The sequence below is a fragment of the Jaculus jaculus genome, chromosome 5, assembly GCF_020740685.1.
Source record: "Jaculus jaculus isolate mJacJac1 chromosome 5, mJacJac1.mat.Y.cur, whole genome shotgun sequence".
Classification (NCBI taxonomy): Eukaryota; Metazoa; Chordata; class Mammalia; order Rodentia; family Dipodidae; genus Jaculus; species Jaculus jaculus.
Genome location: NC_059106.1, coordinates 100,696,178 through 100,721,030, shown reverse-complemented (window position 1 = coordinate 100,721,030; position 24,853 = coordinate 100,696,178). Strand labels below are relative to the sequence as shown.

The window sequence follows — 24,853 nt, the reverse complement described above, 5'->3', positions numbered from 1 at the left end:
GACAAGAGAAAGAATAACAGTAATAAAAATAAAAATGGTAAAAGTCAAATTTGCAGATGACATGATCCTATTCTTCAAAGATCGTAAACTCTTGGATCTGACAAACACTTTCAGCAAAGTAGCAGGATATAAAACCAACAGACAAAAAATTGGTTCTTTTCAATATACCAACAAACTTGCTAAGAAAGAAATCAAGGAAAACTCTCATTAACAATAGGTTTCAAAATACCTAGAAATAAGCCCAATGAATGAAGTGAAAGACTTCTACAATGAAAACTTTAAAATACTACAGAAATAAATTAACAAGACACTAGAAGTTGGAAAGACCTAACATGGATAGGAAGTGTGGTGGTTTGAATCTGGTGTCCCCCATAAACTCATGTGTTCTGAATGGTAGGTCCCCAGCTGGTGGCAACTTGATAATTGTAGCCTTGCTGAAGGAGGTGTGCTTTTGAGAGCAGACTTATGAGTGTTATAACCAGTTCCCCTTTGACAATGTTTGACATACTCTCCTGTGCTATTGTCCACCTGGTATTGGCCAGGAGAAGCTGTCCAGCCTCTCTATTCATGCCACATTTTCCTCTGCCATCATTGAGCTTCTCCTAAAGTCTGTGAGGCAAAATAACCCTTCTCCTATCAGCTGATTTTGGTTTGGTGCTTTGTACAAGCAACATGAAGGCAAATGTATCAGGTAGAATTAATATTTCTGAAAATGATTCTTACCAAGAGAAACCTGTAGATTCAATGTAAACCCCATCAAAATTCAAATGACATTCTTCACAGCATTTATAAAAGCAGTACTAAAATTCAAATGGAAAAAAAGAGACTACAAATTGTCAAAGCAAATCCAAACAGAAGCAATGAGGTTAAAGACATTGAAATACTTTGAACTATGCTTCTGAGCCACAGAAACCCACATCGCATTGTTGTAGCCAGCTCCTCATTGCTGGGGCAAACATCCAATCAGACACAGTTTAGGGGAGGAAAGGATTTATTTTAGGTTTACAGATCCAGGGGAAGTTCCATCAGTGGCAGAAGAAGTTGGATCCCTTTCATAGATCCAAACAGAGAGAAACAACCAAAGAGGCAGCACTGCCACCAACAAACAAAACAAACCACCAAAGCTCATGCTGCTCTCTCCACACCTTTGGGCTGGAATAAGATCCACCACCAGTGACATGCCCCTTGTTGCAGGAATCTGCCTGCTTACAACCAAAGTTGCAAACTCAATTTTAATAAACCACCTGAGTCTATGGGGCCATACATCTACACTATCATAGTCAAGCTACCACAAGCATGACACTGGAACAAAACATACACATAGACTTCCGGTTAAGATGGTGGTGTAGGTACCATGCCAAAGCATCCTAGGGGGGAAAAAGACCAAAAAAGCTCAGCAAAATACACACTTTTACTAAAAAGCGAGGTGTATAGGAAATTGAAGCAGCAGGGGAGAAGTAGAAGAGATCCAGAGCATCCAGAGATCACACAGGCCGGCAAAAGCAGCCCCGGAAGCTCTGCCAACCGAGGCGGTGGCACACCAGAAAGCCGCCATACTCGGCTCCAGCCACAGGAAAGCCAGATGCAGGGATCTTCCACTCACACTGGTGCTCTCTGCAGCTCAACAAACGTGAAGGGAGAGCAGCTGTGAGCAACTGAGGAGCAAACCATGAGTAGAAGAACACGTGGAACAGCGAGAGAACCAGAGCAGCTGCAGCTCCCTCCCCTCCCCACTGCCTGAGCCTAGCTCCAGGGAACAGAGCAGCAGTCCCGGGACCCAGCCATGCCAACTTAAGCTGATAGTGGGACCCAAGCAGGAGAAGAGTCTGGCAGCAACATCAGCAGCTCTGCAATGGGTAAGAGCGGCCCCAGCAGCAGCAGACCCAGTAGCAGCAGCAGCAGCAGACCCAGCAACAGCAGCATCAGAAGCAGGAGGAGCAGATCCAGCAGCAGCAGCCTCAGTGGCAGCAATGGCAGTGCACCCAGCAGCAGCAGCTTCAGCAGCAGCAGTGGCTCCAGCAGCAGCAGCAGAAGCAGCAGCAGTGGTGGGCCCAGCAGCAGCAGCTTCAGAAGCAGGAGGAGCAGATCGAACAGCAGCAGCCTCAGTGGCAGCAGCGGCAGTGGGCCCAGCAGCAGCAGCTTCAGCAGCAGCAGTGGCTCCAGGAGTGGCAGCTATAGTAGCAGCAGCAGAAGCAGCAGCAGCGGTGGGCCCAGGAGCAGCAGCTTCAGCAGCAACGGCAACAGACCCCGCAGAGGCAGCTTTAGCAACAGCAGTTCCAGTAGCGGGGGTGCTCATCTGCAGGGCCACAGTTGCCAGGCTCGGTTTGCCCCACAGGAAAAGCCAGTGCCCAGCTCCAGAAATCAGAACAGCAGCCTGACGACCAGGCAGCAACTTGACTGAGACCAAAATCATCCAAGGTAACTGGGATTGCACAAGGGAAGGGTCTCACTTGGTCACAACCTGACTTGGATCCCTCAACAGACCAGAAATCTTAACCTCTATGTAATAGAGGATCTGGTTGTTATAATCTGGTTGTTATAATAACTACTCTGGCACACATACTTGGGGCTGTTTTTGATTGAATGAGTACAGTGTTTAGTTAACTTTTAGAATCTACCTATATTTTATTCCACTCAGCCTACTTGAATACTCTCATACCAGGGAAACTCAACCCATAGGAGCACCTTTGTAGATACTCTGAGAGTCTTGAGAGCCACACCTAACACCTCAAGCTCCTACCCTGAAAATATATAACAACAAATCAATTGATACAGCAAAGAATACCCAGCTAGCTAGAAAATCCAAGCATTAACATAATCCAAGATGCAAAAATATATACATTATAACACAAGAAACACTAAAAAGAAAGATGATATAAATCCACCTAAAAATATTAATGCATCAGAAATGACCTCCAGTGAGAACGAGTTAGAGGAAATGCCTGAGAAAGATTTCAAAAGAATGATTGTAAATATGTTCAAAGAAGTCAGAGAACAAATCAAAGGAGTCAAAGAGGAACTCAAAGAGGAAATCAAAGGAATCAAAGAAGATGCAGGACACCAATTTCATGAAATAAAGAAGGCAATACAAGACATAAATAAGGAAATAGAAATAATAAAGAAAAACCAGTCAGAATTACTAGCAATGAAGAACACAGTTAATGACATAAAAAACACTGTAGAAAATCTCACCAGTAGAATGGATGAAGGAGAGGACAGAATATCTAAGCCAGAAGACCAGGTGGCAGATCTAATACAGTCCAACAAAGAGAAAGACAAGTTTACAGAAAAGTATGGGTGGGAATTTCAAGATATTCAGGACACTATGAAAAGATCAAATATAAGAATTCAGGGCATAGTACAAGGAGAAGAATTCCACTCCAAAGGCATAGTAGGCGTCTTCAACAAATACATAGAAGAAAATTTCCCCCAAATTGGAAAAGAGGTGCCAATGCAGATACAGGAAGCCTTTAGAACCCCAGCCAGACAAAACCTGGAAAGAATCTCTCCTAGCCATATTATAATCAAACTTCCAAACACACAAACCAAAGACAAAATATTGAAAGCAGTTAGAGACAAAAAACAAGTTACCTACAAAAGCAAGCCCATCAGGATTACAACAGATTATTCAACACAAACTTTTAAAGCCAGAAGGGCTTGGAGTGATATATTCCAAGTTCTGAAAGATAATAACTGTCAACCAAAGTTACTTTATCCTGCAAACTATCCATTCAAACAGACAGAGAAATAAGGACATTCCATGACAAAAGCAGGTTAAAGGAGTATTTGAAGACAAAACCAGCTCTACAGAAAATACTTGATAAAATCCTCAATGCTGAAGAAAAGGAAAAGCACACATATAAGGTCCTAGAAAAAAAACAAGCAATACTCAAATAATACTTAACACAAGAGAGCATAGGTAGAACCGGAACCACAAAAAAAAAAAAAAAAAGGCAAACATAAATACACACCTTTCAATAATATCTCTTCATATCAATGGCCTCAATGCCCCAACGAAAAGACATAGGTTTGCAGACTGGGTTAAAAAGCAGGATCCTACAATTTGTTGTCTCAAGAAACTCACCTTTCTACAAAGGATAGATATTATCTTAGGGTGAAAGGTTGGAAGATGGTGTTTCAAGCAAATGGGCCTAGAAAACAAGCAAGGGTTGCTATCCTAATATCAGACAAAGTAGACTTCAGTCCAACGTTAGTCAAGAAAGATAAGGAAGGTCACTTTATATTGATTAAGGGCACACTCCAACAGAAGGACATTACAATCCTAAACATATATGCACCTAACATGGGCCTCCCAAATTCATCAAACAAACACTATTAGAACTAAGGTCACAGATAACACCAAACACAGTGGTAGTGGATGACTTTAACACACCACCCTCATCAATTCACAAGTCATCCTGGGAAAAAATAAACAGAGATGCACCTGGACTAAATGAGGTCATAGAAGGAATGGACCTAACAGATATATACAGGACATTTCATCCAAAGGCTGCAGAATATACATTCTTTTCAGCAGCACATGGAACATTCTCTAAAATAGACCTTATATTAGGACACAAAGCAAATCTTAACAAATACAGGAAAATTGAAATAATTACTTGCATTCTATCTGACCACAATGGAGTTAAACTACAAATAGTAGCAAGAAAGGCTATAGAGCATACACAAAATCATGGAAACTAAACAATACACTACTAAATGATAAATGGGTCAATGAAGAAATCAAGAAATCAAGAAGGAAATCAAAAAATTTATAGAGTCAAACGATAATGAGAACAAAACATATCAAAATCTCTGGGACACAATGAAGGCAGTTCTAAGAGGTAAATTTATAGCCTTAAGTGCTTATATTAAGAAATTAGAAGCCGGGTGTGGTGGTGCACACCTTTAATCCCAGCACTTGGGAGGCAGAGGTAGGTGGATTGCCATGAGTGCAAGGCCACCCTGAGACTCCATAGTGAAGTCCAGGTCAGCCTGGGCTAGAGTGATACCCTACCTCAGGGAAAAAAAAAAAAAAGAAATTAGAAAGGTCACAAGTAAACAACCTAATGCTTCACCTTAAAGCCTTGGAAAAAGAAGAACAAGCCAAACCAAAAATCTGTAGGCGGAAAGAAATAATAAAGATTAGGGCAGAAATTAATGAAATAGAAACAAAAAAAAATCCAAAGAATTAATGAAACAAAGAGTAGGATCTTTGAAAGGATAAACAAGATTGATAAACCCTTAGCAAATCTGACCAAAAGAAAGAGAGAAGAGACACCAATTAATAAAATCAGAGATGAACAAGGTAACATCACAACAGATTCCAGAGAAATTCAAAAAATCATAGGGACATACTATAAAAGCATATACTTCACAAAGTATGAAAATTTGAAAAAAATGGATGATTTCCTTGATTTATATGACCTACCTAAATTAAATCAAAATGAGATTAATCACATAAATAGACCTATAACAAACATGGAGATCCGAACAGTTATCAATAATCTCCCAACTAAAAAAAGCCCAGGCCTAGATGGATTCACTGCTGAATTTTACCAGACCTTTAAGGAAGAGCTAACACCATTGCTTCTTAAGCTTTTCCTGGAAATAGAAAAAGAAGGAATTCTACCAAACTCCTTCTATTTGGCCAGCATCATCCTGATACCAAAACCAGGCAAAGACAGAACAAAAAAGAAAATTACAGACCAATCTCCCTCATGAACATAGATGCAAAAATTCTCAGCAAAATATTGGCAAACAGAATACAAGAGAATATCAGAAAGATCATTCACCTTGACCAAGTAGGCTTTATCCCAGAGATGCAGGGATGGTTCAATATACGCAAGTCTATAAATGTAATACATTATATAAACGGGTTGAAGGACAAAAGTCACATGATCATCTCATTAGACACAGAGAAAGCATTTGATAAAATCCAACATTCCTTCATGGTAAAAGTCCTACAGAGACTGGGAATAGAAGGAACATATCTCAATATAATAAAAGCTATTTATGACAAGCCTATAGCCAACATATTACTAAATGGGGAAAAACTGGAAGCTTTTCCACTAAAATCAGGAACAAGACAAGGGTGTCCACTGTCCCCACTTTTATTTAATATAGTTTTAGAAGCCTTAGCCATAGCAATAAGGCAAGAGACACACAGAAAAGGGATACAAATCGGAAAGGAAGAGATCATGTTATCATTATTTGCAGATTACATGATTCTATACATAAAGGACCCAAAAACTCTACTAGAAAACTGTTAGAGCTGATCTAAACCTACAGCCATGTAGCAGGATACAAATAAATACACAGAAATCAGTAGCCATCATATATGCTAACAACAAACACACAGAGGATGAAATCAGAGAATCACTCTCATTCACAATTGCATCAAAAAAAAAAAAATACAGTCCTTGGAATAAACCTAACCAAGGAAGTAAAAAATCTCTACAATGAGAACTTTAAAATACTCAAGTGAGAAATTGCAGAAGACATTAGAAAGTGGAGAAACATCCCCTGTTCCTGGATTGGAAGAATCAATATTGTGAAAATGGCGATCTTACCAAAAGCAATGTTCACATTTAATGCAATCCCTATCAAAATTCCAAAAGCATTCTTCATGGAAATAGAAAAAAAAAATCTAAAAATTCATTTGGAATCACAAAAAACCTCAAATATCTAAAATAACACTGAGCAACAAAAATAATGCTGGTGGTATCACCATCCCTGATTTTAATCTATACTACAGAGCCATAGTAACAAAAACAGCGTGGTACTCGCACAAAAACAGACATGTAGATCATTGGTACAGAATAGAGGACCCTGATGTAAGCCCAAGTAGCTATAGACACCTGATATTCGATAAAAATGCCCAAAATACTTATTGGAGAAAAGACAACCTCTTCAGCAAATGGTGTTGGGAAAACTGAATATATATCTGCAGAAGGATAAAGAGATTCCTCTCTCTCACCATGCACACAAGAATTAAGTCCAAATGGATTAAAGACCTTAACATCAGACCTGAAATTCTGAAACTACTAGAGGAAAAAGTAGGGGAAACTCTTCAACATATTGGTCTTGGCAAAGACTTTCTGAATACAACCCCAATTGCTCAGGCAATAAAACCGCAGATTAAGCACTGGACCTCATGAAATTACAAAAATTTTGCACTGCAAAGGACACAGTGAAAAAAGCAAAGAGGCAACCTACAGAATGGGAAAAAATCTTCACCAGCTATATATCTGATAGAGGATTAATATCTAGGCTATACAAAGAACTCAAAAAGTTAAAAAATAAGGAATCAAACAAGCCAATCAAAAAATGGGCTATGGGGCTGGAGAGATGGCGTAGTGGTTAAGCGCTTGCCTGTGATGCCTAAGGACCCCGGTTCGAGGCTCAGTTCCCCAGGCTCCATGTTAGCCAGATGCACAAGGGGGCGCACGTGTCTGGAGTTCGTTTGCAGAGGCTGGAAGCCCTGGCGTGCCCATTCTCTCTCTCTCCCTCTATCTGTCTTTCTCTCTGTGTCTGTCGCTCTCAAATAGAAATAAATTTTAAAAAAGTTTAAAAAAAAATTTAAATAGCTGGGAAATGGAACCAGCTTAGATGTCCCTCAAGTGAAGAGTGGATAATGAGATGTGGCACATTTATACGATGGAGTTCTACTCAGCGGTAAAGAAAAATGCAGTTATGAAATTTGCAGAAAAATGGATGGACCTGGAAAGGATTATACTAAGTGAGGTAACCCAGACCCAGAAAGCCAAGCATCACATGTTCTTTCTCTCTCATATGTGGATCCTAGCTACAGATGATTGGCTTCACAGAAGGAATTTGGTAGAATTCCTTCCTTTTCTATTTTATGGAAAAGTTTGAGAAGCATTTGTGTTAGTTCTTACATGAAGGTCTGGTAAAATTCACCAGCGAATCCATCTGGGCCTGGACTTTTTTTAGTTGAGAGACTTTTTATAACTGCTTGGATCTCCAAACTTGTCATAGATTTATTTAGATGCTTTATCTCATCTTGATTTAATTTTGGTAGGTCATATGAATCAAGGAAATCATCCATTTCTTTCAGATTTTCAAACTTGCTGGCATATATATTCTGAAAGTATGTTCTTAGAGTTGTCTGAATTTCTTTGGTATCTATTGTAATGGTCATCTCTAATTTTATTAATTTTTGTCTCTCCTCTCTTTCTTCTGGTCAAATTTGCTGAGGGGTTTATCAATCTTGTTTATCCTTTCAAAGAACCAACTCTTTGTTTTGTTGATTCTTTGGATTTTTTTTGTTTCTATTTCATTAATTTCTGCCCTAATCTTTATCATTTCTTCTTGTCTACTGATTTTTGGTTTGCCTTGTTCTTATTTTTGCAAGGCCTTAAGGTGAACCATTAAATTGTTTGTTTGTGAACTCACTAATTTCTTAACATAGGACTTAGAGTTCTAAATTTCCCTCTTAAGACTGCCTTCATTGTGTCCCAAAGAGTTATGCTTATACACTACTGGTAGGTAAATTGGTATAGCCACTATGAAACTCTGTCCCAAAGAAAAGTAAAACCATAACTACCATGTGATCCATCTATACCACTCCTGGCTATATAACTAAGGTCAGCATACTACACAAATGGTACATCTCTGGTATGATTCAGGTGTCCCCCATAAACTTAGGTGTTGTGAATGCTAGCTCCCCAGCTGATGGATATTTGGGAATTAATGTCTCCTGGAGGCAGTGTATTGTTGGGGGCGGGCTTATGGGCTTTAAAGCCAGTTTCCCCATGCCAGTGTTTGGCACACCCTCCTGTTGCTGTGGTCCACCTTATGTTGGCCAGGGGGTGATGTCCACCCTCTGTTCATGCCATCGTTTTCCCCTGCCATCGTGGAGCTTCCCCTCGAGCCTGTAAGCCAAAATAAACCTCTTTTTCCCAGAAGCTGCTCTTGGTTGGGTGATTTCTACCAGCAATGCAAACCGGACTGCAACACATAGTTAGAAATTCATGTTTATTGATGTCCTTTTCACAAAAGCCTACATACTGGAACCAGCCTAGATGTCCATCCACACAGGAATAGGTATTGAAATGTGGCACATATGCACAATGGATAAACATGGACATGGGATGAAATAAGGTAGGCTTAGAAAGAGAAATGTCATACACTTTCTCTCATATGCAAATCTAGATTTAAGTGTGTATGTGTGTGTGTGTGTGTGTGTGTGTGTGTGTGTGTAACATAAAAGTAGAAAAGGGACAAAGGAAATAAGGAGAAGATATAAATGGAGGGGATTGGTAACAGGAGATGGCAATGGAATATATGTGACATGAAAACCAAATAAGGCACTACTTAAGGAAAGAAGTACTCTAGCAAAAAGGGGAGATGGGGACAGGGAATCGCAGTGTGGGGTTCAAAAATTAACAACTATATGATGTATTAAATGCCAAAATGAAACCCATTCTCTTGTATACTAACCAAAAAATTAATTTAACTACACATGGCACTATTTTAAAAAATTAGTAGAAAGCCAAGTATGTTAGGGCCATGCCGTTAATTCCAGCAGTTGGGAGGCAGAGGTAGGAGGACTGCCATGAGTTCAAGGCTACCCTGAATACATAGTGAATTCCAGGACAGCCTGGGCTATAGAAAGACCCTATCTCAAAAAAAAAAAAAAATTAGGGGCTGGAGAGATGGCTTAGCAGTTAAGTGCTTGCCTGTGAAGCCTAAGAACCCCAGTTCGAGGCTTGATTCCCCAGGACCCACGTAAGCCAGATGCACAAGATGGCACATACATCTGGAGTTCGTTTTCAGTGGCTGGAGGCCCTGGCATGCACATTCTCTCTCTCTCTCTCTCCCTCCCTATTTCTCTGTCTATCACTCTCAAGTAAATAAATAAAAATAAACAAAAATAATGAAAATTAGTAGAAATAGAAGAAAATTTTCTCATAACTGATATGATATACTGATAATAAATGCAATGATAGCAGATACAATGATAACAGACACACTGATAACAGATATCTGAACAGAGATACACTGATAGCAAGTACACTGATAATAAATACTTCAATAATAGATACACTGATAACCAACACACTGTAACAGATACACTTTTAAATCTATCATTAGTATCTTCCTTAATGGTTGAAAGACTGAATGAATGCCTCTTACAAAGATGAATAGCAAGAACAAGATGTCAATTCTTATCTCCACTCAGTTTTGTGCTTGAGGGGCTGGCTTGGCAACTAGGCAAGGAAAAGAAATGTATCCAGACTGAAAAGAAGGAAGTAAAATTCCTCTACAGAAAATACTAAAGAAGCCAGACCTAGTGGTGCACACCTTTAATCTTAGCCCTTGGAAGATAGATATGGAAGGATCACTGTGAGTTCCAGGCCACACTGAGACTACATAATGAGTTCCAGGTCAGCCTGCACTAGAGTGCGACCCTACCTTGAGAAAAAAAGGCTAAAAAAATTCATTAAAGTATTGAAACTAATTCATCAAGGTCATAGAATATAAGATCAATAGACAAAATCCTTTATATTGTTATATCCCAGGCAAAGGAAAATAAAATTGAAAATAATTCTATTTCTAATAGGAATAGAAAGATAAAATACTTAAGAATTAATTTTACATTGCAGTTGCATTCATGACCTCATAGTGACTGTGGTATCCTGCATAAATCCCACACAATACTGGGTCCATCAACACTCCATCATGGTTGATGGAGGAGGGCATGAGGTCCTCATCCCTCCCAGAGGAGTTACAGACAATGAATGGTGGCTGGAGGAGTGGGAGACATTTTCTGCTGTGATGTAGCCACTGGTAGAACCCACATGCACTGGTAACTAACCTAATCAACACAGTGAGTCCTACCCCCACATAGAAAAATAAAAGAGAGGATATCAAAGTAGAAGGACTACTTGGGAAGAAGATGCTCAGTGGAAGAGGAACCCGGAGAAGAACAAGGGAAGAGAATGGAACTATATTACGATCAAAATACATGATATACACATATGATATTATCAATAAAAAGGAAGAAAATTAACAAAACATTTAAGAGTTTAGCCCTAGAAAGCATCAATAAAAGAAATTTAAGAACATGGAATGTCTTTCCACTTCTTTGTGTCTTCTTTAATTTCTCCCTTGAATATTTTAAAGTTCTCATTGGAGAGATCCTTCACTTCCTTGGTTAAGTTTATTCCAACGTACTTTATTCTTTTTGTTGTTGTTGTTCATTTGTTTTGAGGCAATTGTAAATGGGATAGAGTTCCTGATTTCATCCTATGCATGTTTGTTGTTAGTGTATAAAAAAGCTATTGATTTCTGTGTTGTATTTATTTTGTATCCTGTTATGTTGCTAAAGTGTTCAACAGCTCTAACAGTTTACTGGTAGAGTTTTTAGGGTCTTTTATGTATAGAATAATATCATCTGCAAATAGTGATAATTTGATTTTTTCCTTTCCAATTTGTATCCCTTTTATGAGTGTCTCTTGCCTTATTGCTATAGCTAAGACTTCCAGTACTATATTAAATACAAGTGGGGACAGTGGACACTCTTGTTTTTTTCCTGAATTTAGTGGAAAAGCTTCAAGTTTTTCTCCATTTAGTATTATGTTGACTGTAGGTTTGTCATAAATAGCTTTTATTATGTTTAGATATTTTCCTTCTATTCCCAGTTTCTGTAATACTTTTACCATGCAAAGATATTGGATTTCGGTCAAGTGCCTTTTCTGCATCTATTGAGATGATCATATGATTTTTGTCCTCCAGACCATTTATATGATGTATTACATTTATTGATTTGCATATATTGAACCATCCCTGCATCCCTGGGATAAAGCCAATTTGGTCAGGGTGAATAATCTTATTGATATATTCTTGTATTCTGAATATAACCCCAATTGCTCAGAAAATAAAACCACTAATCAACCACTGGGATCTCATGAAATTACAAAGCTTTTGTACAACAAAGGACAATGTGGATAGAGCAAAGAGACAGCCTACATAATGGGAGAAAATCTTCTCCAGCTATGCATCTGATAGAGGATTCTTATCCAGAATATACCAAGAACTCAAAAAACAGAACAATAAGAAATCAAACAACCCAATTAAAAAGTAGGCTATGGAACTAAATAGAGAGTTCTCATCAGAATAAATACAGATGGAATATAAACATCTAAAAATGTGTTCTCCAATGCTGGGTGTGGTGGCGCACACCTTTAATCCCAGCACTTGAGTTCAAGGCCGCCCTGAGATTACCTAGTGAATTTCAGGTCAGCCTTGGCTAGAGTGAGACACTACCTAAAAAAAAAAAAAAATGTGTTCTCCATCCTTAGCCATCAGGGAAATGCAGATTAAAACTACCTTGCTATTCCATCTCTCTCCCACCATAAGGGCTACTATCAAGAAAACAAATGGCAATAAATGTTGGCGAGGATTCAGTAAAAGGGGAACACTTCTACACTGTTGGTCAGAATGTAATCTGGTATAGACATTGTGGAAATCAGTGTGAAGGTTCTTGAGATGGCTAAAAATAGATTTACCATATGATCCAGCTATAGCACTCCTAGGCATATATCCTAATGACTCTTCTCTCTACCTTAGAGATACTTGCACAACCATGTTTATTGCTGCTCTATTGACAATAACTAGGAAATGGAACCAGCTTAGATGTCTATCCATAAATGAATGGATAATAAAGATGTGGCACATTTACACAATTAAGTTCTATTTAGCAGTAAAAAAAAATGAAATTATGAAATTTGAAGAGTAATGTATGGATCTGGAAAGGATTATACTAAGTGAGGTAGCGGAGGTTCATAAGCTAGAAAAGGGCTATAAGGGAAGGAGGAGAGGGAAGGACTTTTGGGGATGGTGTTGTGTATATGTAAGTAGAAGAACAGATTACAGGGAGGAGAAGGGTCTAAGCTAGGTCAGTGGAAGAGATTGTATAAAAGAAGAGTGGGGGGAGGGTCAAACAACATTCATGATATTCTGAATAAGACATATGAAAATCTATTTTCTTGAATAATAGCACATCCAGAAGCCATAGATTGTTACTAGAAAATTTTCAGTGCCAGGAATGGGATACCTTCCAGGAGTTGTTGGCCAGAAAGGTCCCTGTTGCCTCCAAAACATTATAGGCTATTGCCAAAGCCCCTGGTTTCCCATTAGAAAAAGATGGTAATACCCTACTGCTGAAGACTTCACATGCATGAGCAGCAAAGTCACTGAGAAATCAAGCTTGTGCTGAGCAGAAAACCTCCTCCCTGTAGCCCAGCCAACTGAAAGCGGAAAAAGCTGCTCTATATGCAGCCTTATGTGAGACAGAAGTCACCAGTGGTGAAAATGGTGGATACTGGAAGCCTCAAGTTTGGCCACACAGGCCAAATAACTGAATGAGTGCAACAGTGGCATGTCTGCTCTGGGGGAAACCAACTGTTCTTTAATTGGACAGAAGGCCTGCTCTATGGGAGGGAATACATGCCTAGTACTGAAAACCTAGTCAAAAGCCTATGGTAGGGAAGGTCATGAGCCTTAGGGGTATAAAGCCTGTTCTTGTCTGGATAAATGCATATATTACTCTCACCAAGTTGCCCTGAAAGCACTACACTTAATGTTCATATTCATATATTAATGCTACTCTCACTTCTGGTTAGAGAAGCTTCTCTTTTCAGAGGGTGATGACCACTGGGATGATCCAAAAGGCAACATAGAAGGAGGAACAGAGGAGTGTCCAGCAATGAAACTCTCACACCCTCCAAGGCTCAGGGTCCATTGTGGAAGAGGTCACAGAAAGAATGTAAGAGCCAAAGAAAGGGTACCACTCCTTACATACAACTGTCTGAACAGAAATTGGCCTCAATATCCAAGACCTTGCAATGCCTAGCAATACCTACACAAGACTCATAATAGGAGAAAAATGATGACATCAAATTAAAAGAGAGACCAATGGAGAGAAGGAGGGGATATGATGGAGAGCAGAATTATGAAGGGGAAAGTGGGGGAGGAGAGGGAAATACCATGGTTTGTTGTTGTAAGTATAGAAGTTGTCAGTAACATATGTGTGTGTGTGTGTGTGTGTGTGTATGTATACATATATATAAAGAAAATATATTTTAAAATACTTAAATACATGGAAAGACACCCCATGTTCATGAATTTCAAGTTAATTTTGGGGGACTGGAGAGGTGACTTGGCAGTTAAGACACTTGCCTACAAAACCTAAGGACCCAGGTTTGATTCCCTAGTGCCCACATAAGCCAGATTCACAAGCTGGTGCATCAGTTTGGAGCTCATTTGCAGTGTCTGGAGGCCCTAGCACGTCCATTCTCCCTCTCTCTGCCTCTCTCTCTCTCTCTCTCAAAATAAATAAATACATAAAATATTTATAATAAAGTCTTAATTTTGTTAAGATGAAACTATTTCAGGAATTGATCCCAGACATAGTTCAACCCTTATCATAATCTTAGCTTCCTTTTCAGCAGAAATTAATAAACTAGTTCTAAAATTCTTAGAAAATGTAAGAGAATTGCCAAATTATTTTTCATTCCTTTTTAATTTATTTATGAGAGAGAGAGAAAGAAAGAGACAGATAGAGAGAGAATGTGCAAACCAGGGCCTCGAACCTCTGCAAATAAACTCCAGACACATGTGCTACCTTGTACATCTGATTTTACAGGGGCACTAGGGAATCAAACCTGGATCCTTTGACTTTGCAGGCAAGTGCCTTAACCACTTAGCCATCTCTCCAAACCACCAAAACAATATTAAAAGAACCAAACTGCAGGGCTCATGGGACTTACACAAAAGCTGCAGTTATAAAGGGAGTGAGAGGCTGGTCAGATGACAGATCACTGAAGCAAAATTGGAAATCCAGAGAAAAACCCATACATATTTGGTAAACTGTTTTGCCCAAAGTACCTACACAATTCTGTTACAAGGAAATAGTTGCTTCAACAAGTAGATAGCTACAAATAAAGGAATGAAGTTGGTCATTTCCCTTCTTCCATATGCTACATGGGAGGACTTGGTCTTTCAGAAGCAAGCCTTCCTGAACATACAGGAATCTAGACAATGGGATTCTGGCAAAAACACAGAAAGACACTAATGGGACAAATACAGGGTCCTCAAAGAGATCCACCTCACATCAACTCTTAGTATCCATAATAATAAATTCTCATTTTAAGCCACTAAAGTTTGTAGCAGTTTGTTGCATAATATATAGCTACTTCTGTTGAATAATATTTTCAGATTTTAGTCTTCCTCAATACAAAAAAAAATAATAACATGACCTTTTCCAACTCATAAAGCTAGGCCCATTTGGCTTCTTTTACTTCAAAATGTGAATGGAAATAATTTTTGCTATTTGCAATCTAGAAGCACTTAAAACTGGTTCAAGGAATTAATAATCTCCTTCCCTCCCTCTCTTCTCTCTCCCATTTACAACAAAGGAACATGTCCTGTGCTCCATAATGCTCAGCTGCAGAATGGTGGTTTCTCTTGAGCTACACTTCTGAGTGGTTCCATGAAGCACAGTTACACTGGAGAGGTATCTCAAAGCAGGGGCTATCCATGAGTAGTAAACAATGTTTGAGAGTTGGGGATTCTTTACTATGACTGCATAACCTAGCCCATGGTCACAGATGCCTGGCTCTATGTCACTAGTCTTTAAAAAAGCTAATGTAAATAAAACAATACATGCCCACTAAATAAGCAAATATATATATATATAGAGAGAGAGAGATGTTCTGCACTATTAAGTTGGGGAAAAGATATGGGACAAATATCAGTGAGACCACCCTTCAAACATGTCACACTATCTAAAAAGTTGAAGTCTACAAATTCTGTGATCCTGAAATTGCCTACAAGTTTTATCCTCTAAAAAATTCTCTGTATCAGTAGAATACTTGTAGATGATGAGTGCTGTCTTATAACTAACTTTTATAATGACTTCCTATATAGTTTGCCAACCAATAAATTTAGTTTATGCACTTCTCTCATTATATCAAAGTTCAAAATTTTTTTTTAAAGAAAAGGGTTAAGATCACCTGTGTGAAAGACATGACATTAGCACTGAATCACAAAAAAAAGTATTTGAGAAGGAATACTCCATACTGTAATAACATCAAATTTTAAAAGAAACTCCAAAAGACCATATATATTAACCTGGCCAATAGTTGGTCATTTACACTTTTCTAATTTAATTAAAATCGGAATTTATAAATCACATAAAATCTTAAGAATTAGAACTGACTGTAAGCCTTTTCTTCATCTTAACTCCACAGGACATAGTTTTAGTATGCATGTTTGGTTCTCAGTACAGTGTCTGCCAAGAGAAATCTGTTTTTTTGTTTTGTTTTTTTTTTTTACATGTTTAGATCTTATTTCCAAGACCTCCCAAAGACACCACAATCCACAAACACAAACTATTTGGTTCTCTAGTAGTGATCTAAATGTGAAGCAATGACTGCCTTTTCCTTAATAAGTTTGTGGGAGAGTAAAGCTGCACATTGCAAAAGAGGAAGGAGACTCTGCCAAGCCCCAGGACAAGACAGGAGCTGAGAAGCAGCTCTCACTGAGGAGGCTTCAGTGTGTTCCCAGCAGCAGGCAGAGGCCAAGTAACACGGAATTTACTTAACTACCTTAGCATTTATTCAAAGGAGATGACCACCTACTTCAGGGAATTACCATGAGGAAAACAATGCCTGAATGAATAACACTTCTAGCCCAATGGGGGAAAAAAAACACTGAAAATAAGTTAAAACATGTTCATAAAAGAGTACTTCAAACCCATTATCCTCTCTCAAATTGCATACAAAGTACATGTGGGTGGGAAAAAGACTTTTTATTTTAGACCACAGCCAACAAAAAGAGCTAAAAATTCTTTCAAGCCTATCCAAACTAGCAATAACAAGAAATGTTATTAGTAAATAAATTCCATAATCCTATGTCTGCTTAAATGAGTCCAAATCAAGGGTTTTTTTATATTTTTATTTATTTGAGAGAGAGAGAATGGACACACCAGAGCTTCCATTCACTGCAAACAAACTCCAGACATATGTACCACCTTGTGCATCAAGCTCAGGTGAGTACTTGGAAACTGAATCTAAGTCCTTAGGCTTCCCAGGCAAACACCTTAACTGCTAAGGCATGACTCCAGGCCTCGTTTTATGTTTTTGGTTTTGGGTGTTTTGTGTGTGTGTGTGTGTGTGTGTGTGTGTGTGTGTGTGTGTGTGTGTTTAATCAAAAGGAAAGCAAAAAGTAAATTGGTACTTTACAATCCAACTCCTTGTGCAATGTGTATGTGAATTCCTAATTTCTGGTTTATCTGTTAAGTTAACCTCTGCTGTTTTCTGGGATTCATTCCAAGACAATGAAATCTATTATTAACATTGTCATCTCCATTACTGAGGTTCTCTCAGAGAGGCTCTGAAGTGGTCTGAAACCATTTTTTAAACATTCTGCACACACTTTATGCTAAAAAGTAATGAGCAGCGTTCAGTATTGATTGCAGAGGTACAATTTTTAGTTTTCTCAAAAACACTTTTTCTCCAAATATACAATGTTAGAAGAGAGCAAGCGCTAGGTGCTGTTACAGCTCCATGTTTGTGTTCTGATGCTGCGTATATTAACGCCAACTAGTGGGGGCGATCTTGTCATATATAAACTATGTGTTTCTGAGCTCTTGGCAAGTATTTTTTCTTTACTACCAGTGGTTGAAACATTCTGAAAGTATAAACTGCAAATACATATAAGCCAAATGCCAAGAGCCATACAAATTTTTACATGAAATTAGTAATTGTAACAGGCTCAAGAATCAGACATTTCTTATGAGAGAAACATCTTAGATATTATTAAAGGGCCCAAGGAAATGATCAGAATCAAACCCTCTAATCTTGAAAGATAACAAAACTGAGGCCCACAAATTTAGTTAATCTCACATCTCAGATAACCACTGAGAAAGCATACTGAAACTCAAATGTTCTATTCAAGTCCAGAGCTCCACAGATCCCTCATTTCAAGCAACCGCTCAGTGTAAATAACCCCCTCTTGGCAGCTGCAAGCCTTGAAACAGCACCCAGTGCCCAGCTCTTAGCTTCTGTTGGTGTCATCATACCTGGGGTTGGCAGAATGATCCTCCGCTGGGTCTCTATCTTGTCTCTTTTCTTTTGTTTGTCACTGCTGCAAATCTCTTTAAATGAGTGCATCGGTTGGGGTTCCACTTGGAATTCTGGTTGGTTGGTTTCTTAAAAAGAAATATTGTTTTTAATTTGCTCGCGGGGAGGGGGATTTGTTTGGGAAACTTGGGTCTTATCCAACCGGTCTACACTTTTTTTTTTTCTTTTGTCACTCACACCAACAAACCTTTCCTCTGGGCCCCGGACTTAGCTATTTGATCTGGCAGTCCCCTAGTTCTCAGAGTGGTGGCGGGGCCTAAGAAGTTAAGGAAAGGCCCCGCAGGTGTGCACAGGTTCCTGGCTCCAGAACGCCGCTTTCCCGACGTCCCACCCGGACCCTCCACCACCAGAGGCCTCGGCTCTCTCGGCCTGCTGCACGTGTCGGAACTCGCTGCCCTCGAGTGGCTGCTCAGGGACAGTGGCCTGCCTGGGAGAGGTAGCCCACCGAAAAGAGGTGGCAGAGGGACTCTGGAGAGAAGGACACGCAGGAGAGGGACCCGCCGGGGAAAGGGACACGCAGGAGAGGGACCCGCCGGGGAGAGGGACCCGCCGGGGAGAGGGACCTGTCCGGGAAAGGAACACACAGGAAAAGGACCCGTCGGGGAGCGGGACGCGCCGGGGAGAGGGGAGAGGGTCGGGAAGGGTACCACCTGCGTCCTGGATCCCCACAGCGAAGCGACAGGGCTGGGCTCCGCGCTAGGCTCCACGCAGGGCCTTGGCTCGCTCCCGGAGGAAGGTGCGGGCAAGTGGCGAGCTGCCCGGAAGGAGGCGGGAGCTGGAGCAGGTGGCCCGGGCGGGCACTCTGTGCGCGCGGTCGCAGGGGAGGCGCCCAGACCCCCGGAGTCAGGCCAGCCTGCCCGCCGCGCTCACCGCTACCCGGCTCCGCCCCGAACTCCTGCGCGCTACCCGGGTCAGTGGCCCCTGGGTCCCCGTCCTTCCCCGCGGCCGCAGCAGGTGTGCAAAATGCTGCGGTGGTGGTGGCAGTGGCTGGGACTGGGAAAGAGAGACGGAAGATCCCAGGCAGGGAAGGGGTGAATTCCCTGCCAACCGTGCTTCAGCCTGCATCTCGTTCACCCGTGTCCAGAAGGCTGAGGAAGGCACTGGTGCATCTAGTGGGGGCTTGAACTAATGACCACTTCTCTTTCCTCCCTCTGACATTCAGTGGCACTTAACGCAGTTAGTTTAAAAAAAAAAAATCTGTCCTTGTGTGTACAGTCTGATTACAACCCAAAATAAAGACATTTTCTTGCTCTCTGATGGACAAAATGTTCATTCATCGATCTGTTTATTTACTCAACGCATTTTTTTATGGAGCACATACAATGTTATATTATGTTCTTTGAATTTGAGGGTAGGAGTACAGGCTGATAAATAAATGTTTATAAAACTTCCAATGCTGAAGTTATCTAAAGGAAATCAGCATGAGAGAAAAAATAACAGTGAGTGAACAATCTCTACATTGAGTGGGTGGTTATATTTAAAGGCTTTTAAAATTTTATTTGTCCTACAATCGTGTAGGAGGGACATCCAAAACAACTGAGTTGTCTGAGGTAACCCATCCATCAGTAGGACTGGAAACAAGAGATCTCCTGGCTCCCTGGACCAGCAACTCGGCATTACCAAAGGAAACTCACTGCTTGTGGGACTCTGTAAGTTGAACTTCCATAGAAATACCCTGCCAGGACCAGGTCGCGGTCCTGACAGTACATGGACCTCTGCACCATTTTTAAAGCCATTTTTCAGAAAAGACGTTATCTGTGCACTTCCAAGGCCATCTGCCATAGGCAAAAGAAACCCAGAAATGTTAAGTTTGGAGGTGTTCAACAAACTTAAAAAAAAAAAAGAAAGATAAAGGGTTCCATTGGCTAGAGACAAGAACTGATTGAAATGGGAATACTAGTTTCTCCAAATTAGTATGACACAAAACAACACAAAGGTATTCTTAATTAAGCAAACAATAAAAGTAGCACTTTCATTCCCTAGGGCAGCTGTAGCATACATGCTTAAAACAATGGGTTTATTCCCTCCCAATTTAAGGGGGTAAATCTAAAATCATGGTGTCCAAATATCTGGAATCTTTCCGAAGACTCCAAGGGAAACAGCTACCTTACCTCTTCCAAGTGACTTCAGGCCAAGGAATGCTCCAGTCTCTTCCTCTGTCCTTACATAGCCTTCTTATACTTATGTTATCTTCTGTTCTCTTAGTTGTAAGAACCCTTCACATTGGATTGAGAATTGTTCCATCTCAAGATTTCTAACTTAATTACATCTACATGACTCTTCCTATGGTCACATTCCCAAATTCCAGGGAATAGGATGTGGACTTTTTTTTTTGTTGAGGGAGAAGCCACTATTTAACCCATCACAACTAGTAAACTAATAGAAACTAAAATCATTGCCCACTGTCATATCAGGGGCATAATTTTCGAGCATAATTTTTCAAAATTGCATTGACATTAAGTATGATTAATTATTTCAATGTGAACAGCTAGAAAATAAATGTTATTAAACTGGAGCCTCATCAGAGAAATGCAAGTTAAAACTGCTTTAAGATTCTATCTCATTCTAGTTAGAAAACAAATTGACAAGTGCTGGTGAGTATATGGAGAAAGAAGAACTCACTACTAGCAGGAATATAAACTGGTGCACCCACTATGGAAGCTAGTATGAAGGTTTCTCATTAAAAAGTAAAAATAGAACTACTATATGATCCAGTGGTACCACTCCTGGGCATATACATGAAGGACTCCAAGTCAATAAACTACAAAAAATACTTGTACATCCATATTTATAGCTAAGAAATGAAACCAGCCCAGCTGTCCATCAACAGATCAATGGTTAATGAAAATTTGCCAATAAACATAATGGAATATTTTCAACCATAGAGAAAAATGAAATCATGTCATTTTGTAAGAAAATTGATGCAACTAGAAGTCATTGTATTAAATAGCATAATCCAGACTCAGAAAGATGAGTACCACATGTGTTTTTATATGCAGACTCAATATTTAAATATTATGTGAGAAGTTGGACAGAAGTATCTTGTGGAGTTGGATAATGTTGTGCCCAGAAGCCATAGATTGTTATTAGAAAATTTTTGGGATACCTTCCAGTGAGTTGTTGTACATGGAGGCTCCTGATGTCCCCAGAACATTACAGGATAATCCCAAGGCTCCTGGTTGCCCGCCAGAACTTGATAGTAAGGCCCTATTGCTGAAGACTCCACATGGTTGGGCTTCAAGTCACTGAGAAATCAAGCTAGAACTGAACTGGAAGCCTCCTTCCTATTGACTAGGTGTCAAGATGCAGGAGAGAGCTGTGCAGCCCATTGGGGCAGAAAAGTCATCAGCAGTCTTAACCAGCAGGGCAACAGGCAAGCTTTATAGCTGGAAAGCCAGGCCAAATGTGCCATAGGGTATAATGGTGACATGTCTGATATGGGGGAACACCAACTACTCTCTGATTGGACTTGAGGCCTGCTTCACAGGAGAGAATTCATATCTGCTACTGAAAACCTAATTAAATGTCTATGGCTGGGAAGGTCATAAGCCCTAAAGTGGAGGCTATTACTGTTGTCTGGCAAAATGGATATATTATGCCCACCAAATTACCCTCTAAAAACTTATGCTTATGTCCATATATTAATGCTACTCTCACTTTTGGTTAAAGAAGCTTCTCTTTTCAGATGGTGGTGACCACTTTGATGACTACAATCTCACCAAAGTGCTGAGAAGAAATGACAGTGGAGTGTTTAGTTTCTATCACACCATCCAAGGCTTAGGGATCATTGTGGAAGAGGTGGTGGAAAGAATGAAAGAGCCAAAGGAATGAGAGGCGTGCTTACAATACTGTCTTCCAGATACAAAGTGGGCTAGATATTCATGACCACATAGTAGCTGATGCTGACATCAAAATAGAAGAGAGCCTAGTTGGAAAGAAAAAAGGATTCAGTGGAGGGAGGATTTGAGACTTGGGAGGGGAGTGTGAAATGAGGAGATTATAATCATAATATATTGTTTATATTTATGGAACTTGTCAATAAGAATGTTTAAAAAATAAATATGTGAAGTTGTGAATGCATATGAGTAGCAGCCATGTATAAGAAAGGGAAGGAAGAGATCTTAAAAGTGTGGGAGGAAAGAGAAATGGGACAGCAGTGGAGTACATGTGCCATGAAAGCAGGAAGGGAAACTTCTCACATCAAGAGAGAGTCAAACAGATTAAGGAGGACATGAAGGAGGGGTGAGTAAGAATACAAGAAAAATGGCATGTGTATGAACATATCATCACAAAATGCAGTACTTTGCATGCTAACTTAAAAAAGAAAAAAATCTGGGCATTATGAAAAATAACTAACTGCTCTATAGAAGAATAGGTACAGCAATAAAAGAAAGTCTTTGACTCATGTTTGAGTCACCAGCATTGTCTGAAGTTCAACCATGGACCATCACAAGTACCATCGTTACAGAAGTACTTCCTTTCCAGATATGTCTGCAGTGATATAACACCTAGTTCCTGCTATGCCCCAAACTCTGGATCAGTAACTCTATATAGAGTTTACATTCTAAGCAACAAAAACTTTGAATCGCATTCTCCTAGCAAAATGTTTGTGCTTATCTCAGGCCTGAAAGATAGTTGTAAATGAATAAATGAATAAAAATATATCACTGACAATCTGTTGAATGACTATTACCACATTGAAAAGAAATCTCTATAGTAAGATAATATTTACCAGAGTAAAACAGATTAACACCCTGACTCAGTATTTTTTTGAGTGAAGGAAAGATCCAAAAAATGAAACCTTTAATGTAAAAACAGAAATTAATGTGCTTATCTACCTTCTTTCTTTGAAAAAACAATCAATAAAATGTCCATTTACACAGATACATACCCTGCTGGGAACAATCAATCACAACTGAACTTACAGTGACTGCAAGTGGATAAAATATTTAATCAAGTATTTTGGTTGTTGGATTCAAAACATAAACATTGCCTGATTCATACATTAATGACACTGATGTGATTCTTCCTGAAGCCCTGTCACCTCATTCCGCTTACTCTTCCATCCTTACAATCAAAAAAATCAACCAATATGGCTGAAACCACCACTGCCTAATTATGAAGTTGATAAAACTGATGTAGCTGGGCTGGAGAAATGTCTTAGTGGTTAAGGCAGGTTGCAGTCAGGTTCACATTGCTGGTAGAAATCACCCAACCAAGAACAGCTTGTGGGGGGATAAAAAGGCTTATTTTGGCTTCCCGGATCCAGGGGAAGCTCCATGATGGCAGGAAAAATGATAGCATGACCACATGGTGGACATCACTCCCTGGCCAAAATCAGATGGACAACAGCAACAGGAGAGTGTGCCCAACACTAGCAAGGGGGAGCTGGCTATAACACCCATAAGCCATCCCCCAATAATACACCACCTCCTGGAGGTGTTAATTCCTAAATCTCCATCAGCTGGGAACCTAGCATTCAGAACACCTAAGGTTATGGGAGACACCTCAATCAATCCATCACAAGGTACTTACCTACAAAGCCTAAGAACGCATGCTCGGGTTTCCAGGGCCCCTATAGCCAGATGCAAAGTGATGTAAGAGTGCAATGTTGCACATGTGTACAAAGGGTCACACGCATCTGGAACTCATTCACAGCAGCTAAAAGGCCCTGGTGTGCCCATTCTCTCCCTCCCTGCCTCCCTCTCTCCTTTTCTCTCTCTTTGAAAAATAAAAATAAAATACTGATGTGCCCTTCCTGAAACTTCTAGTCACGTCACCTCTTTTCTCTTACCTATTCTTACAATCTAAACAATCCAGTAGGAAATAACTACCAAACCGCGTTGCATTTGCTGACCAGTGGGTCACAGACCCATGCAGGAAGTGACCATGTGGTCAATGAGCTGGACTGTGACAGCCGCCTAAGAATGAGTCACTTTCCACCCCTGGAAGACAGCTGGTCTTACTCTAACTAAATACTCCCCCTCCCCTGCCCCCAAAAGTTAGGTTGTTCTTATTAAAGGGAAGTGAGACACAAAAGGCATTTCTAACCACTGCAAGAGGCATTCAAAATGGTTTGTAGCTGAACAAACTAATTTCTGTTAAACAGGATCTAATCATGTCCATCAGAAGCCTAAATGTTTTCTGTGAAGATTTTCAAAATTAACAGTCGAATTTTATTTGGGTGCAAAATAGTGAAGCACATGGGCTCTGGAGTCTGACTGCTTGGGTATGTTATGGACACATATTGTAAGACTGTGAAGCCTCATTCTCTACTGCTCCCAATTCTAGAAAGTGCAGATGACATTAATCACCTATCTGAATTACTGTATCTGTAAGTTGCTAGTAACCCAGGAATCCAATATTTGCTTATTACTTTTTCAGTCTTCATTCCTAGAAAACTTTTGGTATGGGCATATTTTAGCCATTTATTTATTTTTCCTTAATAGATATTGACACCATAGTCAATCTCCACTTACCTTATTTTTCTATACCCTTGTGAAGAGTGAATGAAATGCTATCTAACTCTAACATTGTTTTCAGATGTTTAGAGAGGGAAGTATATTCAGGGTATACAGGGTATGGCAGACAGAAAAGGCAAAGTCTAGAGCTAGAGGTGGTCAGGACCAGGAGCTAGGGCGGGTCAGAACCAGCTTCTGTAATGAAACACAAACTCTGCT

At 39.9% G+C, this 24,853-nt stretch overlaps 1 protein-coding gene across 4 annotated transcripts in view; it reads right to left on the bottom strand.

Annotated features, from left to right (window-relative positions):
• Nucleotides 1-18,932, bottom strand: part of Lepr (leptin receptor) — a 140,594-nt gene extending 121,662 nt beyond the window's left edge. For 2 of the 4 annotated variants that reach the window (XM_012949462.2, XM_045150511.1), the window contains exons 1-2: nt 18,361-18,466; nt 18,113-18,241 (exon numbers count right to left, since the gene is read on the bottom strand). In XM_012949462.2, coding sequence (XP_012804916.2) covers nt 18,113-18,203 — 91 coding nt within the window. In that variant the 5' untranslated portion in view covers nt 18,204-18,241; nt 18,361-18,466. Of the gene's footprint in view, nt 1-18,112; nt 18,242-18,360; nt 18,473-18,823 lie in introns of those variants that run through there. The other 2 variants (XM_045150512.1, XM_045150513.1) reach the window with 2 other exon arrangements.
• Between the last annotated feature and the right edge of the window lie 5,921 nt (nt 18,933-24,853).